Source organism: Ceratotherium simum, chromosome 13 (assembly GCF_057802395.1).
Source record: "Ceratotherium simum simum isolate JZ-2026a chromosome 13, ASM5780239v1, whole genome shotgun sequence".
NCBI classification, from domain to species: Eukaryota; Metazoa; Chordata; class Mammalia; order Perissodactyla; family Rhinocerotidae; genus Ceratotherium; species Ceratotherium simum.
In genome coordinates, this window is record NC_141912.1 from 7,836,283 (window position 1) to 7,854,331 (window position 18,049).

At 46.5% G+C, this 18,049-nt stretch overlaps 1 protein-coding gene across 1 annotated transcript in view; it reads left to right on the forward strand.

The window, feature by feature from the left end:
- BMP6 (bone morphogenetic protein 6) overlaps positions 1-18,049 on the forward strand; it is a 146,099-nt gene that overhangs the window by 125,180 nt on the left and 2,870 nt on the right. The window contains exons 3-6 of the mRNA XM_087437966.1: positions 2,812-2,960; positions 3,670-3,867; positions 16,685-16,761; positions 17,848-17,958. Of these exons, the coding sequence (XP_087294092.1) occupies positions 2,812-2,960; positions 3,670-3,867; positions 16,685-16,761; positions 17,848-17,958 (535 nt within the window). The remainder of the gene's footprint in view (positions 1-2,811; positions 2,961-3,669; positions 3,868-16,684; positions 16,762-17,847; positions 17,959-18,049) is intronic.

The following is an 18,049-nucleotide window of genomic DNA, read 5'->3' on the forward strand; positions in this document are numbered from 1 at the left end:
CTCTGGTTTTAAGTTCTGGTCACCCCACTTAATACCTTACCCCCTCTCGGCTCCATGCCCTCAGCTCTAGAAGAGGCACAATAACAGGACCTGCTTCTGGGGCTTCCTGGGGAATCGAGAAGAGGCTCTTGGCGCATGCCTGCATATTGAGAGCACGCAGTAAATCTGTGTTCCTTTGTCCATTTAGTCCAGGTATTTTAAGTCCGTGCTCTACCTCCTCTCCCTTCCAAGGCACCTGAGCATCCTAGATCTAAGCATCTGAATTCGAGACTGCCTCACTGCCAGTGAGCCACAGAATTTCCTTCTTTCCTGGCTCAGCTGTTAGATCCCAGGTCTCTAGGCAGCAAGGACCAGTGTCATCCTCACTGTGAAGTCAGACAAGTGTGGCCGACAAACACCACGAATTCCCAGGGGCCCCAGCGGGACTCAGGAGCAGAACCAGGATAGAAAGTTGGCTCCCCGTGTCCACTAATCCCCACTCACCCTGTAGAATTCATTTCTTCCACATTGTGGTTGTTAATCCTTCTTATCAACGCTCTTCTCCTGAGCCCCATGTTCAGCTTTTGATTCATGTTCCCCCTCTTTAATTCAGCTCCTTCCCCTCTTCTCTCCTTTTCTCTGCTTTCTCTCTCCTATTTTTGGATGATGGCCTTCTGTTGCATCCCCCACTCTCTCGTGATAGACTGCCATTTCCTTTATCATAATCCCTACTTTTTAAAAATAAAAGCTCATTCTAGTTCTTTCTACCAGCTATGCCGCACTCATATTTTGGACTGTGTTTTCATGCATCTTTATTACAAGTCCTTAAAACTTGTGTGCTGGTAGCATCACGGAAGCTCTGTAAATAGCGACAGGTGACCCTCGGCAATAGCTCCATACACTGATCCCCTTTGCCTTGAGGGCGGCCTTGCGCCCTGAAGTTCTCACCGTGTCTTCCTTCTAGCAGGTGCCGTTCTAACGGGACTGTCTTGTGCTTCCTTTGGGACCAGTGCTACTTTTCCCACAGTGCTGTTCATAGTGTCTGTGTTATTTCTGGATAAGGGTCTTTTCCGACCTTCCAGGACAGAATTTATGTCTTTTCACATCTGAACTTCAAAGCTTTGGACTTGCCATCCCCTCTTGCTGTTTTCCATGAACACCTCCTATCTCCCCGCTCACAGTTACCTCAGGAATGGGGGGTGATTTCTCAACAGGGGGTGTGACACATGCATGTCGGAGAGCGTGTTAAAGATGGCAGGCCTGGATGCGGCCCCGCAGACTCTGTTCAGCAGCTGAGTAAACTGCTTTGAGCTGCACCTACTGTTTTCAGCTTGGAAAAGATGACAATAGAGTTTCCTTCTAACTTGAAGCCATGTAAACAGGAAAAATTAGGTCTCCTCTGAGAAATCTAAAATTTTTAACTCAGCTGTTTCACTGGCCTCACAAATGAGATAAATTTTGTTCCTTTGTCACAGGTTGTCTTTCGTAATAATCTCAAAGGCAGTTTGTGGTTATGGAAAACCCTGAGTCCACTTACTTTCTTTTCACTAGCTAGTTCTTTCACTTACTAGCTTTTGATCTTGGCCACATGTCTGTAACCTCGTTTCTGAGTCTCAGTTTCCCCAGCTGTAAAATGGGGATAATGATATTCTACTGCACTTTCGGGAATGATGTAAGGACCGAGTAAAGCAAAGCATGTGAAGGTGCTTTATAACCAATTTAAATGTACAGTATTAGTAATGTGATACTCATCTCAAATTTAGTATTTAATTCTAGTCATTTTTCTATTGTGTAAGATATTGCAGCAAAATACTTCCAGCACCAGGAGGGTTGAATCTTTCCATGGCCAAAATAGCCCCCTTCCCATCATGGGAATTTCAGGCCATTTCATGCCAGTGACCCTGGGACGTCGACTCAGATTCAGTGTCCTTGCAACACATGAAGGGACATGACTGTCCCTAACACTGCTCTGTCATGACATGTGGGTGAGCAGGAAGAAACCCTCACTCCATCTTCCCACAACCCCTAGGGTTATGTTAGTTGAAAACTGTAAAAAATATAAAAATATTCCCTGTGGAGCCCAATGGAAGGATTGGACTCGACGAGTTTGCCTCAGAGAACCCCAGCCATGGCTCACAGCTGTGCTGGGATCAACTGTAAAATCACTCAGCATACACCCACAGTTACACGGGCCACGTGAGAAAGGACTCCACACTCACCATAGACTGTTCAAAGCCTTAATTAAAAGAAAAGAACTGATGATTATGCGGGAATATGATGTAGCTTCTTGTTTCTCCTTATTTCACAGGAACTAATGTGTGAAGATTGTCAGGTCCTAATTAAAAAAAAATGAACAGAGCACAACTTTGTAGATGCTCATATTGATCCTGATTTTAATATTTTCTTAATTCTTTTCCTCATTGCCCCCCCCACTTTCTCTCTTTTTAGAGTTCATTAGCCGTAAAGTAAGCAATAATATGACTTAATTAATTTCTAATTTACCCTACTTCCAAAAAGGATTTGGCATGAGTATCCATAGCAAGTTTTTGGGGACGTTGAGGGATTCTCCTGTGTTCGGGAGAAAGCTGGTTTCCGTGAAGTGCCCCAGTACGTATTCATTTCTTTCTAGATTGTGTCTAGATTGTGTCATGTCTAGATATGTCCTATGTGATGTCATGCCAGCCGGAGCTGTGGTAGGTCACTGTGCACGGCACTGCACAGGTGGATCTGATCCACCTTTGGCATTTTTTATTCTAACACCAAGGCAGGACAGAGGGAGAAGGAGCTGGGGGACCGTGTGCTATTCACCGTGCCATCTTTCCTTTCTTTCAGAGATTCTGACCTATTTTTGTTGGACACCCGCGTAGTGTGGGCCTCGGAAGAAGGCTGGCTGGAATTTGACATCACGGCCACTAGCAATCTGTGGGTCGTGACACCACAGCACAACATGGGGCTTCAGTTAAGCGTAGTGACTCGGGATGGTAAGTTTGCCAAAATCGGGCCAATAGTCATTTTCATTTACTTCCTTTACAACCGTTGTGGTAGAACCATAGCTTACGGTTGAGTTCCTGGCTCCAGGATGACTTCATTTACTGTTCTCTCATAACTGCTATTGAAAAGCAAAACGCTTTCCCTGAGGTCTCCTAGAAAGGACTTGGAGAAAGTTAGATGGTCAAGGTTCCAAGAGTAACAATGGGAAGACAGCTGTCATAGGCAGAGGCAGGCAGAGGACGTTGAGATAAAGGGAAAGATGGGAGCAGAGTCTAAATTCTGTTGAGTAGGTTTGCGAAGGAACCTTCCAGCACCCCCTCCTCCTGCAGCATTGAAGCTCAGCAGTTCAAGGTCCCGTCACGGGCCCTCAGACTGATCACACTCTGCCTGTGAAGTCGCCTCACTGATTGGGAGGTATATGATCAGAAAGAAAGAATGAATATGAAGGAAAAAGACTAGCAGAAATGGGAGAGCCTGGGAGTTCACACCACTCCTTGCTTTGATTCACGGAACGTTGGATGGAGTGTTTTGATTTGGCCCATCCAAAGGGAGCCATCAGAGGTCTGAGAGTGCGTGATGCTTTTTCCTCATGCTCATTCTCGATGATCAACCCCTGGGAGACTAGGAGGGCTCAGTGATGTAGCCGCAGGAATCTGTTTCCATGGAATAAAGAGAGACGTGCTTTGGTTTGCATTCAAGGACTCAGCATCAACCCCCGAGCTGCAGGCCTGGTGGGCAGAGACGGCCCTTACGACAAGCAGCCCTTCATGGTGGCCTTCTTCAAAGTGAGCGAGGTCCACGTGCGCACCACGAGGTCAGCCACTGGTCGGCGCCGACAGCAGAGTCGCAATCGCTCTACCCAGTCCCAGGACGTGTCGCGGGTGTCCAGTGCTTCAGGTAGGTTTGGGTGAAGCCTGTTTTTCCAGGAAGGCTTGTTCTCAGGCCTCAGTGAGAACAAAGGATGTGCTGATGGTTTCAAACGTTGCACAGCTTCTGCACAGCCAATACAATAGCCTGCAGGTGCCTTGTCACCATCACTGATTATCTAGATGGGTTCCTAGGGCGATCAGAAGGGAAGACTTGTTACCCAAAGATTGAGTCTGCAGGCTGCAGTCATCCTGGGTGTCTATTTTTCCAGAAAAGCATCCTTCTGTTTGGTAAGATTTTTCCAACTCTTTTTTTCCTTCACATGAAGATCCTGAGAGCACCTAGATTTTCTTCTAGTTGCATTACACCTGGGAGGTTCTGATGTACAAATAAACTTTGTACATTTGTGTAAGATGGACTTGTATTTGTTGGTGTTCTTGGCTGGAAGTGATGGAAAGCCAGCTCTGACAACCCTCTATGACAGATTTCATTGGTTCATTGAAAGTTCAGGGATTCTAGCTTTCGGCATGGCTAGATCCATGGGCTCAGATGATATTAGAAATCTCTCTCTCTTTTTCTATTTTCCTTTGTTGGTGGCATTCTCAGAATGACTATCTCTACATGGCAGTAAGGAAGGCAACCAATAGTTACAGGATTTTATCACCCTTGGTGACCTCAACTTCAGAAAGAGAGCATCTCTTTCATGGTCGCTCCAGTAGAAAGCCAGGCTGGGGCCATGTGCTCACCCCTGGCGCTAGGGAATGGTGTCAGCCTCATTTTGCCCTAAACAGGCATGTTCAAAGGGCACGAGAGAGGAAACAGCTCCCACTGCTTGAGTGTCAATTCAGTGGTCCTTCAGAAATGTTCCCTCCCATGCTGTGCCTTTTCAGGAAGTGGCGTCGAAGTCCACTCATCAGAACATGAAGGAGGGGGCAACAGGTGTTCCCTCCTGATATCCCACTCACACAGCTAGTAAGAATTGAATTCAGACCGAGATGCATCTTACACTACAGCCAGTCCTTGAAAGTTCTAGGTTTCCTTTGGCTGTTTAGCCTGGGAATCAAGCATGAAGCTGAAGATTTGCTGTAGGATTTGGAGTCAAAGATCTTGCTTCCCTTGTTACTAATCTGTGACTTTGGACAAGCCTCATCCATTTCAGCTTCAGTTTACTCATCTGGGGGGATGATGAATACTTGGTAGATTTGCTGGGATTAAATGAGGAGCATTTGATCTGGCTCATAATAACGCTCAAAGATTAGTTACATCCAATTATGGGAAGTAGGTTCTCAGGGTGCATGTTAGGATCCTTGGAAAGGATGTAAAATACTTCTGGAAGACGCGTTAATTCTGCGAGGTGACTGTTTAAAAATGTCATCTTCAGTGGCTGAAAAGAGTTGATGCAACTCCCCAAAGTACCCAATTTTTCTTTGGGAAGAAATGTCTTCTTTTTAGGTTCTGACTTAATAAGCCATTTCTTTTCCCCATCACTTGGATGTGGAACTTGAGGATCCACCACCCAGTGTGATGTGACATTCTGCTTCTTGTCATCCTGGTGTTTCTTGGAAGCATTGCACAGCATGGGTGTTCCTGTGTTTACCACTAGGAACAGTCAGGGTTGGGGTTTAAAAAAAAAAGAAGAAGAAATGATTGCTTTCCTTCATTCGCTTCAGAGGAAGCCTGCTGAATAGAGTTAATAATCTCAGTGTTTCCCTTCAGGGCATGGTGACGGAGTCGGCCAATGGAGCGCTCCAGTTCATTAATGAATTGTGGTCACTTTGGTACTGGGACCTCAGACATGAAGGCAGCTCTTGAAATGTTGATTGCTTTTTAAAATTAAAATTTCACTTGATTTATTCAACATCCCCTCCCCCCAAAAAAAACACACACCAGTTTTTTCAAATTGAGAAAACATGTTGTCTTTGATTTTGGCTTTAGCAGTGTCACCCAATTATTCCTTCCCAGGTCTTTTTCAACTTTTTTTTTTTTTCAGTTTGATGAGTTTAAATTAAATATGAATTTTAAAGTTGATCTAATTTGTAATAAGATGCAAATATATCTACTTTTTCTTGGTCTTCCCACCCCCCACCTCCCAACCCAGTACTTTCAAATTTGCTTTGCTTCTTCCAGCAGTACTAAGACAAAAGAGTTCATAGCAAATACCTCTGGCCTCACCTACTGAAAGGCACAGACCCCCAAGAAAGTATTACTACAAAGGGTCCTCCTTCCCTCTCACTCTCTTCAAAGACCCTCTCAGGCTGATCCAAGAAATTGCTCATGTTAGGCCCAATGAAGTGCTACTTTATGTACTTGGCTTTTTCTTCCTTATTTATCATTACCATTAATGGGAGTGGCTATTCAGAGGAGAGATTGCTCTTGGAGAAGAGATTTCCAGAAAGATGACCTTCTACCCAGAGAAATGGGCTGTCCAGTTCATGCTTTCTTTTCAGGCCACTGTGGGGCCAGATGTTGCTGGGCCTTCATGAACCAGGTAGATGCTGCTGAGACAAAAAGCTGTGGTCGCTGGTGTGACTCCAGCCAGGACTTTCCCCATCTAAATCTTTCGGAAGTCTGAGGGAAGAGATTACTTTGCCTCTGCTGCCCCCCTTCTTCCACAGTGTGCTCCCAGGGAATTAATATTTCTCCAGTGAAACAACCACCACCAGAAGAAGCCCACCAGAGACCATCCTGTGTCTGGATAAAGAAGTTAACATAATTCATCAAACTGCCTGTCATCAGGGTGCAAGATGGCAGGGAAATATGTGGCTATTTTTGAAACTGAACTGCAGATGCCTGAGACGGCACGACCAGTCCACAACAAGGAAAAGGCTGAGAGCCCCTTCCTCCTCCTCCCCACCGCCCACCAAAATTTGCTCTAACATCTGTACTTGGCCTTCAAGCTGGACTTTCCAAACACATGCACCAAACAGTTGGGTTTGGATCGACGTCTCCCTGGATAGTTTTCGCTTGCCCTTGCTTCTCTGCAGCTGTCTGCTCTAAATGAGCGATGGATTTTGGCTGTGTTGCACTTCTCCACTGGGCTTGGATATCATCTAGACAGTATCGTTCATCGTTTTTACACATGTTTTACTAGTGCTGGTCCAAGCCATGCTGTGCAGCCCACTGGGGATTCTAGTGAATCTGGCAATTCTTTTTCAGCCTCCATTTCTATCAGCCTACTGCTCTGTGACAGCCTACCCTTGGGTTCTTTAGCTCTCATTTGGTAGTCTCTTTCTACTGGCTGTCATTCACTCTCTTTTATAGTATCTTTTTCTTGGGGTTCAGTATTTTGTCTTCTGGGTGACTGGCCAATCCATTACAAGGGCTGTGAACAAATGGCCTTGAGGACGGTTCCATGTTGTGATTCTAAATACAGATCTAGCTAATTTTCCAGGATCTTTCCGAGACATCTTTGGGGAGGGAGTAGTTAATGCAATTTCAAATCAGCTGATGAATCTGAGGTTTCTGGAATATCAACCAGCTGGCTGCCAACACTGTGACTTGGAATTGCTCTTTGTTTTGGCAGATGATGGTTTGGAAACATTTCCTGCCACTTTTAACAATTCATATAAAATTGGATTAGGTGGCCCTTAGGCCTCTTTCATCCTTGATATTTATGTTGCCATCACCCAGCTCTGCCAACCGTCTATGACCCAGCAACTTCTCAAGACCCTGTCTGTCCTGTGGAGTGAGTCCTTCATTGCTTCAAATGCTACCTGTTAGCATTTCTTAGATTCAATTCTCCTTCCATCTCTTTACACCCTACTCAAACATGTATCTTTAAGGATCCTGGGAAAAAATGTGGCCCTGGTGCCTTTAGATACACTATTGACCTTCTTCCTGATAATTCGTATCTTCTATCCCTTCCCAGTTGGGACCATTCAGTATGCTTCCAGCGTAAGAAAGGTAACCAGAATTCATCACTTGCAAAACAATGGTTTGGGTACTTTATTATGACTATGAAATCTTTTGCTATAGATTCAGGGAACTTCATTCCACAGACTAGGGGGTCTCATTTTTACAGATCAGTTTTAATTTGGCCTTTTAGTTCCTGGCAGGGATTCCCAGTAGTTCATCATTTGCTTCCGTGGGTTGGTGTGCCAAGCTGAGTGGACTGACCTACTATGGAGAGTCAAAGCTTGGGAAGAATGGACCTGGGTCAGGGCTGTGATTTAGCTGTTTATAGTTCTTCAAAGAAGTTGGGAATTTTAATTTGTCATTTTGATCTTAAATTAAAATTTTAGGGCCTGCAGCTTGGCTTCCAGATGTCTCAGTCAAGAAGTAGAGACTTGTTCAGGACTTTCTAAATGAAATCAAATCTTAATTCTCCACAGCTGTGGAGGACAGGCATGGCATTAGCAATTCGAAAGTTAGAATTGTTGCAAACTCCATATTTGTGATACTTGACTCTCATTTGCCATTAAGCCCCATTAGGATAAAAGTTATCAAGGAGTGAAATAGACTGGAAGGTTACCTTCTTTCCCATCCCTAGGTTCACCCCATGTGAATGTGCTAACGGCCAGCAGTGCTAAAAGGCGATAACAAAGAGGTGTAAACACGTGTTGCAAGAAGCTTGAATAATTCACCAATGACTGCCCACCCGCAAGAGGGAACCGGGCTGGGCCACTCAGCCTAGGGAGTGACGGAACAGAGGTGCTTGGAGCACAGCCAGTCTTACCTTAGAGCTCAGTCTTTGAGGGAAGCCTTTGTCTATTTTCAAGATACTTAGCTCTGTATTCTTTTATGATTAAGACAAAGGCTGAGGTGTCGGCCCCGTGGTTTAGCGGTTAAGTGCACGGTCTCCACTACTGGCGGCCCGGGTTTGGATCGCTGGCGCGCACCGCTTCTCCGGCCATGCTGAGGCCACGTCCCACATACAGCAACTAGAAGGATGTGCAACTATGACGTACAACTATCTACTGGGGCTTTGGGGGGAAAAAAAAGGAGGAGGATTGGCAATGGATGTTAGCTCAGAGGCGGTCTTCTTCAGCAAAAAGAGGAGGATTAGCATGGATGTTAGCTCAGGGCTGATCTTCTTCACAAAAAAAAAAAAAGGAAAAAAAAAACAAAAAACAAAGGCTGAGAAGAGACCAAAGTCCCACCCAGACTAAATGGAGCCTTGAGATCTTGAAATCCTGGAGAGACAAAAGTATAGAACTTCACTGTTGCCTCTCGTGCTCACCGTCCAGGGTGTAAACAAAATCTAGACTCTGAAAATCAAGCTTCTCCCCCCTACCTGCCTAGCACTTTATGAGATTATTGACACCAGAAATCACAATCCCAGTGTGGTCCCCTTGTGTCCCATAGTGTCAGTGGCACAAGGAGCTGGGCTGCCTCCAGCGTGTTCTCAATGGCCGTGTTGATTCTGCGGGGTAAGTGGGAGCCAGAGGCTTGTTTTGGATAAGACAGAGCGATAAGGAAGGCCCAGAGATATGGAAAGAGCTGCCAGACTAATGAAGACAGAGGTGCCATTTTAACAGCTGCTCTTTGTCCTCGCCCTCGTCATTCTAGGAGAGAAGGAAATAAGAGTAGCGAATTGTTCCCTTAGAAAACAAGTTTCCTCTGGGAAGACTGTAGCCTGAGCTCAGAAAAGCTGGGCAATACAGCGTGGAGCCACTCTGTCCCCAGCTCCTGCCACACGGACATTTTGCTGGCCTGCTGAGCCCACCACAGCCCAGGCAGCCCCTCTGCAGAAGCCCTGGCCGGGGAGGCAGCCACCTGCCGACCTCTCTCTCCCCTGGGCTTTGTGGTGGCCCTGGCTTGCTCTCTTCTCTGCATTTTTCCCTCTTCATGTCTTCCCCTTTATCTCCCTCCTCCTCCTCCATTTGGGGTTGGAAAGGATAGTGGGTGGGCTGCCTGGACCCCTGGGACCTGGGCAGGGCTTGGGCTGCTGTGACTCAGGTGCAGCCATCTCCCTGGGGCCCCCAGGCTGGCTGTGTGGCAGCGACTCTGGTGTGATGGTGCCCCTCCAGCCAGCCGTGTACCCTCCTTGGGTGTTGCCTGCCCTGAAGGTCAGGATCATTGCTGTGCCCTTCCCTTCTCATCCAGGGCTTATCCCCCTGAGGCTCGCCTGGCCTTTGGTGCAAGGGAAGCCTGCATTTCATTCCATGTAGTGATTCAGCTTCAGAAATAAACCAAGAGTGGGGCCCAAGCTCTCCTATCAGATGGCTCCTTTGCATCTGTATGCAGCTTTTCAGGAGGACCAGATACAAGGAATGCTGGCTGGAATTAACCCAGATGTCCTGCTTAGGGCTATGGATGTGACCTCCGAGTTTGGGGCAGAGCAAATGTGCAGTGCACATGGCCACTGCCTGGGGATGAGGATGCCATGAGGAGGTGCCGGGCCAGCTGGCTGCTCACAATGGGGTCAGGAGCACCCTGTCCTCCCCGCACCGAGTGACAGCAATGCTCCTCTGCAGTGTCCTGCTTGTTTTGGGCGTGTGGAACTCATGGGGCAGCTGTCACGTGGCCCAGCCAGGCCCCCCCATTAGTTTTCTTCCACAGATGGAATGCCCCTCAGTCATCGGAAGGGAGAATGGCACATAAAGTTGAGGAGTAGAAGCTGTCACCGATGAAACTGAATGTCGGGGTCATGGCTCGACAGTGAAGAAAGACTTCTCAGCCAGAACCGAGAAGACTCTAGGAATTCAGCTGTAGCCTGAATGGAGCGTACAAGTGAAACAGGCCCTGGAGGGGGTCGACGGGAACTGGGAGGGGCAGGAAGATGGGAATGAGGACGAAGGAAGGGGGTCAGTGAAGACCTGTGTGTGCAGGGAGCCACAGCATTGGCCCCTGTTGGCCCACCCAGATGTGAATGATACCCCCACCCTCCGAGCAGCACTCTCAGCTGTGGGAATTAGGTTGTGTCTGAAGTGCAAGGACAAGATGCTTGATCACCATGCCCCCTGCCCATCAGCTGGACTCCAGGAAAATGTACCTCCATAGGCTCATTTTGTGTTGGCCTCCCAACACCCGCCAGGTGTACCTGGCCCCTAGAGAACCCAGACTAACGACAAATAACATGCCTGAGGCTGGAGAGAGGGTGATGCCAGCACCACTGATGGAGCTGATGCTTCATTTTATGATAAATGATTGATTGGACCACCCTGACCTCTTGTCACCAGCGATGGTGGAAAATGGGAGATACTGGTCACCAGTTGGACCATTCGGCATGGGTGTGATCCTTCTGCGTGTTTCTCTACCACTGGCTTAATCGTCCAGAAGGCCTGGATGAAATGCAAACCTCCCTTAGCAAGGTATTGGAAGAATAAAGTCTCAATAAAGAACACCCTTTGGGCCGTGCGGCCTGACCCTCTCTCCCCAACTCTGCTCTGCTCTCCCTTCTCTCTGGGAAGGACTGTGCCTGTCTCTGCTCCACAGTCACTGCATCTTTCCCACGACAGGCGTGGAGGCTCTCCCTGAAGGGTCTTCATTTAGGGGCAAACAGGCAGGCCTGTCTTGGATCTTTGAAGTTTCTCCCCTCCCCCCAGGGGGAAGCCTCTGAAGCTTCCAGCCCCACACCGTGAGATGAGATCAGTTTAAGTCCTCACTTCAAACCCATGTTTAAATGTTTGTAATGCTCATTTGGAGAAGAGAGAAAGGACTGGGATTTTTTAAAACCCATCATACCTGAAGGTTTCTCTATTGAAGCAGTTTATGAAGTAGGGCATGGCAAGCAATGCTGCTAAAGGCAACCACTATTCTGATAAATGTGAAGCTTGAAATTCTGTGGTGAGGGGACTGTTTCTCTCTGTTGGAGTAGACTAGGGAGCTGCCTTCTTCTGGTTATGGAAGAAATTAGATTGTTAGAGTCTGTCACCTGATCACTTAACTATTTTTTGTCCAAACCCACCTATGTCTGGGCCCTGCTTGTCCTGGGTACTCTGGGCAACCACCTTGGGCCTGGTCTGGCTGGGCTGGAATACCAGACGGGCTGCAGGACACTGCCCTGCCCTTCACTCTTCAGGCAAAGAATCGCACAAAATGGTTGGAGAGCCAGATTTCGTTTTCTGTGTTCAACTTTGAAAAAATGAGATCCCACGAAAATTTCTCTTGGAACCAAGATGGGTCTTTACCATGGCTGTGTCCCAGGGGTGCCTGGGGAGTCTGGTGTCTGACGACAGACTTTGTGTGTGAATGGGGTGATGTTGTCACCTGTGCTGAGCCTCTTCTCTAGAGGGCAGTATCTTAAGTTCTAGTGTCCACAGACTCACCTGGGCAGCAGGGGACCCACTCCCAGTGATTCTGACTCGCGGGTCTGGGATGGGGCTCACACTCCCTGATGATTCTCATGATTCGGGCACAGGTGGCCCACGAATCAGACCAAGGACTGCTACCCTTGGGGATGATTTCATCAGACCCCATCAGGGTCTGTTGCTCTGGTTTGTTTTTTCATTCTTTCTTTTTTACCTCTCTTCAGCTCTATGATTTCTTTTCTCTGCCCTGCCCTTGACTGGTGAACCCATTTGGACAAAGCTGTGTTGCCTTCCTTTATCCCACTGAAGTGGATGTGTTCGTGTCAAATTTTAACTGCACACATTTGCACTGGCCCTATCCAGACCACTCATCTCAATGAATATCAAGGGTGGGGGTGGGAGAATGTTTTTTTGCAATCTGTCAATCCCTAAAAGACAAAACAAAACAAAACAAAACGAAACAATGCGTGGCAGTGTAATTCCACTGCAGAACCCGGGGTACTGACCCCTGAGCAGCAGACACAAGTATTTTGAGGAGCATTGACCTTCACAGATATTTATACATTCTTTGCCAGCACTTAACATGAAGTTATGAGGAAACAAGTGTGATCTGAAGGTGTCTGTAAGAAGGAAAACAAGAGAATTGAATTCCTCTCTTTCCTCTCTCTGGCCCAATCTTTACTTAACAAAAATGCCAATGTCTGGCTCTAAAAGAAATAGCTGTTCTTATGGAGAATGTTCTCTTGGTTGAGCATTGGGAGAGTCAAATTCACAGGAGGTTCACAGACACTAGAACTGTTGGTGAAAGTAGAAGTGAAGTCCTTCTTCGTCATCTTGGTTCCATCCAGCAGAAGGAGAAACCGGAAGTCCAGACATGCAGGGGTTGTCCCTGTCTGTGTTCCAACACCCACTCGGTGTCCTACAATTCAATTCAGTCCTGACACTAACCACCTGGAGTTAGCACAGACTCCACAAGTTCAAAGGCACAGTCCCCAACACAATGCCCTTATTTCAAATGCCACCTCCAAGTGGGGTCCCCAGGCCACCTGTACTTCTGTCTGATGTGGCTACAAATTTAGGGGTTCCTATGACCCCCCCCCAGGTTTGATAATTTGCTAGAACAACTCACAGAGCTCAGGAAAGTGCTGTACAGTACTTATGATTACAGTTTTATTATAACAGATGCAGGTGAGGAACAGCCACTTTGAAGAAGTGCAAGGGATCAGGGCCTTGGAGGCTTCAGAAGGTTGACCCTTGCGTGCAGCTGGCAGGAGAGGAAAGTGAGTGAGTGGGGGGCTGCAGGTGAGTTTAGGAGGGCCAGGCCTGGGGGCAGTATACCTCCCTTCTCCTCACATTCGTGGGCAGAACTCAGGCACGTGGTGTGACCTAACCGCAGTGGGAAATGTCAAATAGCTGTGTGCCCAGGAGGTAGATAGAGGATGTGGTTTTTAGTAAACACATAGCAGCCTCTACCAGACTGTTCCTGGAATATGCCAAGCAGGCTACTGCCTCGGGGCCTTCACATTTGTCATTTCCACTGTACGGATTATTCTTCCCCCAGATAACCTCATGCCTCATTCCCAAAGTACCTTCAGGTCTCTGCTTAGAAGATACCTTAACAGAAAGGTGGGCTCACCAACACTGTGTGAGATAGTGACCCCACTCCCACTCTGTGCTCCCTGTCCCCTAACAATTGAATAATAATTTAGCTAGTCAGGGCTCTCGATCACATGGAATAGAAGCAGACTCTTAACTTAAATGAAAAATAATGTAAGGGTATTAGGGAACTCACTCAATCAACAAGAAGACTGGAGAACCCAACTCAGGGAGTCAGGGCCCAGCTCAGACTTGGTTGCGGGGAGAATGTGGTTTAGATGCCATCATCCTCGATACTTGCTGCCATACTACCCATTCCTAGTTTCCCCTTTGAGTCACTCTCTCAAGGGCAGGGGCATCAGGTTGGCTTTAATGAAGTCATGGGCCTGTACTCTAGCTCCTGGGGGACGAAGAGGACAACTATCTGTCATGGGAAATGAGGGCTTGATTCCCATCTATCTAGAAATTCCCTTAAATGAGAAGTGTTCCTGGAAGCTGGGTAGCCAAAACAATAAATGTCCACCTCAGCTGGGTATGAAACTCCAGGTTGATGCCATTGTTTTTATGACATTATTTAATTTTTTACGTTGTGTACTTTTGTTGTTAAGAAGTTTGCTATCTACTTTGTAGGTAATTTTCTTTTTCTCTCTGGGTTGCTTATAAGAATTTTTCTCTGTGTTTGATATACTGCAATTTTACCGCGTGACTAGATAGGAATTTATTTACTCTGCTTAGGACTCGTTGTGCCTTTCAATATAAAGATGTTTGCCATTCTTCAGTTCTAGAAAATCCCCCGACATTTGTCTTCAAATACTACTTCTCCCCCTTTACTCTTCAGAAATTCGTATTAGAAATACATTGGACTTTTCATTATATCTTCCATATCTCTTACAGAGAGAGAGTCATGTTTTCTAGCCATTTGACTCTGGCCTATATTTTGGGAAGTTTCTTCAAATATATTGTTCTTTTCTTTAATTCTCTCTTCAGTTATGTCTAATCTGATGTTTAACTGATGCATTTCATTTTTATTTTCAGTGATTATGGTTTTTATGAAGTTTTATTTCATTCTTTTTCAAATCCACCTGTTCTTTTTTCATATTCTTTTTCCATAATGCTCTTGCTTTAGGCTTTCTTTCCTTATTTTGTCTCTTCCATTATTTTAGATATTCGTTTTTGTAATATTGCAGAGACTGCTCTTGCCTGTGGTCCCTGGGGTCCTATATTTTCTCTCTCTTGCATTCCAACTCTCCTCTCAGGACAGTTTATTTCTTTGTGTGATTGATTCTTTTTTTTTCAGGGATTATTTTCAGCGGGAGGTTTTTGTCTTGTTTTGTGGTGAAGGATTTTTTTTTTTTTTTAACTGAGAGAGTCCTCAGTGCCCTGCATTGTGAAAACTCCCCTCCAGTGTGGTTTTGCATTTTCTTCTTCTGGGTACTTGAAGTTACAGCTAGGGTGGTTCCACAAGGTGAGGAAAGCAGGAAGGGAGAATGAATAAATTTAGAATTAGCAAATCACCTCAGAAAGGTAGCCTGTCTCTCCTCCCGGGATAGGACACTGGGCTGAGTTGCTACTGTCTCTGTCTTTCCATTACAAAATCGTGAAATCTGTGTGTTCTTTCCTGCTTCAGCTCCAGGAGGTCCAGGAGTGTAAGTAACAGAAAACCTAACTCAAACAGGTTTTAAACAGTTAGGTAACTTATTGGCTCATGTGATTAAAAAGGGCAGAGGTAGTATGAAAATGGCATCAGACTCTTATATCCATCAAATTCCATTTTAGATTAAGAACCTTCCTCCAAAGTCTTCTCCTTACTTTTCATCTCTCTCCCCTCTCTAGGACTCTCAGACACAAATACTACTACCAGATCAATCCAGTAGAATCACAGCTCTCAATATGTCACAGGGGTCCCTGGCTCAAGAACCTTCGTAGGCTTGTTTAATGCCTCTGGTAGAAAGTCCAAATCATTTTGGTTGGCATTCTAGGCCATTCATTTCTCCAACTTTGTCTCGCCCGACTCCTCTTTGCGCATCCTTAAATTCATTTCACCAAATCTACTCTCTCTTCCACTCATTCCCTCCTTGAACTGTCCCTGCTCTGAACTCCAAGTGGGATTTTTCTTTGGCCCTTGCCCATAGCATTCATATTCTGTTTTGCGTTTGAGTTATTGGTGTACGTGTCTCACACCACCCCTTTGATTCTCCAAGTTCCTGGAGGATGGAAGCCTTACTTATGGATGGAAGTCTGACTTATCTTCCTATTTCCTGTGGTGCCTAGCAGAGGGCATGTCACACAAAAGCTGCTCCAGTGGGCCTCAGTGAATCAAGGCACTTCCATTCCTCTTGCCAGTGATGAGGTTAAGCCAGGGTAGTGGCTCCCGAGTCTCACAGAGCAGGTATACACACTTCAGCAGATTCTCACGGGGCACTACGGGCCTAGGAGTCATTGCTTTAATGGGGGTCAAAGGGCTCAACCCTGGCAGTGAGGCTGGAGAACAGTGCTGGGGAGAGTGGTCCCTGCTGTAAGGTCTCTCTCTCTCGCCCACCCCTGGGCCTCCTGGCCAGGCCCCACTCTATTACACCTCCTTCAGGATGCTTTCCTGGCCCAGCACCTATCTTCACAGGCCCTGTGCAGCTTCAAGACTGTTCCTGTCTGAAATATAGTGAATCCTGCCTGATGCAGTTGTCTTTAATGTGAATACGATGTCTTCCAAGTCAGGAGCCCAGGGGTGTTTTGGGCATCTTGGCACACCCTTTCCATGGGCCTTGCATACAACAGGGACTCACAACAAATATCTGTTGCTTAAAGGAGTCCATTCAAGTCAAAAATTATGTACAGTTTGCCAGTGTCCCCAGCACTAACCCCAGAGTGAACAACACCCGAGCGATCGGGAACCTGATAGAGCTGTTTGGTGACCAAATTTGTGTCTAGCAGGGGGCCTTGTTCACTGCTATGTTGAGCCTAGTACAGTGTCAGGCCCATGGCAAGTTTTTAAATGCCCATGTAAGTTTTTAAATGAAGGAATGGATGAGTTAATGGGTGCATCTTTTGATCTCCTCCAACAGATTACAACAGCAGTGAATTAAAAACAGCCTGCAGGAAGCATGAGCTTTATGTGAGCTTCCAAGACCTGGGATGGCAGGTGAGTTCTCTGGACAACAAGGGGAACAAAGGTCAGTTCTCAGCAATCTCTTCTCATCTTAATGGCAGCAGCCGTCATCAAAGACTTTGAGGTTTAGGACTGAGATGGTTCCTCCCCTGAAGATTTTTAGGGGCCCTTCCAAATGCCCAGGCTCCTGGTGTAAGGTGGAGGAAGGCCCGGGCTACTTGTATACCAAGATGCCATTGGCATCCTCCAGGCAGCCCCAGATTCCCAAGTTCTATGTACCTAAAAATCAATAGCCACGGGGCCAGCCCAGTGGCATAGTGGTTAAGTTCGTGCACTCTGCTTCAGCGGCCCAGGGTTTGCAGGTTCGGATCCTGGGTGCAGACCTACGCACTGCTCATCGAGCCATGCTGTGGCGGCATCTCATATACAAAATAGAGGAAGAGGGGCACAGATGTTAGGTTGGGGCTAATCTTCCTGGCAAATAAAAATAAAAAAAAAATCAATAGCCATGTTTCCCAATACTCTTCCTTCATTCTTTCAAAGTCCACAGGACGTATTTATTTGGGCATTTGAACAAGTTTTCATTGTGTTCTGAGAAAGGGTTGGAAAAAACTGATATAATTGTTAACTTCTCCAGTAGTTAAGTAATGGCTATAAATTCGCTCACTCAGACTATCGAGAAGAGCACAAATGTTGTGCCCCACACCTGAGAGCCACCACTAGTTTATAAGAAACGAAGCAAATTATAAGTGGAAAGTGATAGAAGATACAGTTTCCATACACAGGTGGCATTAAGATGACAAGGGAGTACCCTGGGGTCCTGGAGAGGCTCCTTTGGGTCCAAGTACATAAAACCAGCCACCTGTGTGCTTCTAGGCCTACCAGGCAGGTAGCAGCTTAAGAAAGGCCTTGTGGGTCTGTGGAAGGAGCAAGGGCTCCAGAGTCAGACCAGCCAGGTTCACACCCTAGCTTTGCCACTTGAATGTGAACCTGACATCATGTGTCTCCTTAACTGTCCAATGTGAGTAATAACTTCTCACAGGGTTACTGAGAGCACAGGCAATATAAGGAGTGTATGTTAATCTCTTTTTCTGTTGCTTCCTTTTGCTTTAAATTAAGGACTGGATCATTGCACCCAAGGGCTATGCTGCCAATTACTGTGATGGAGAATGCTCCTTCCCACTCAACGCACACATGAATGCTACGAACCACGCCATCGTACAGACCTTGGTGAGCTCAGAGGCACTTTGACTGTATGGGTAGGAGGAAGCCAAGACCACGTATCGTTTCTAATGGTGCCTTTCCCTCCGTTTTGGAACAG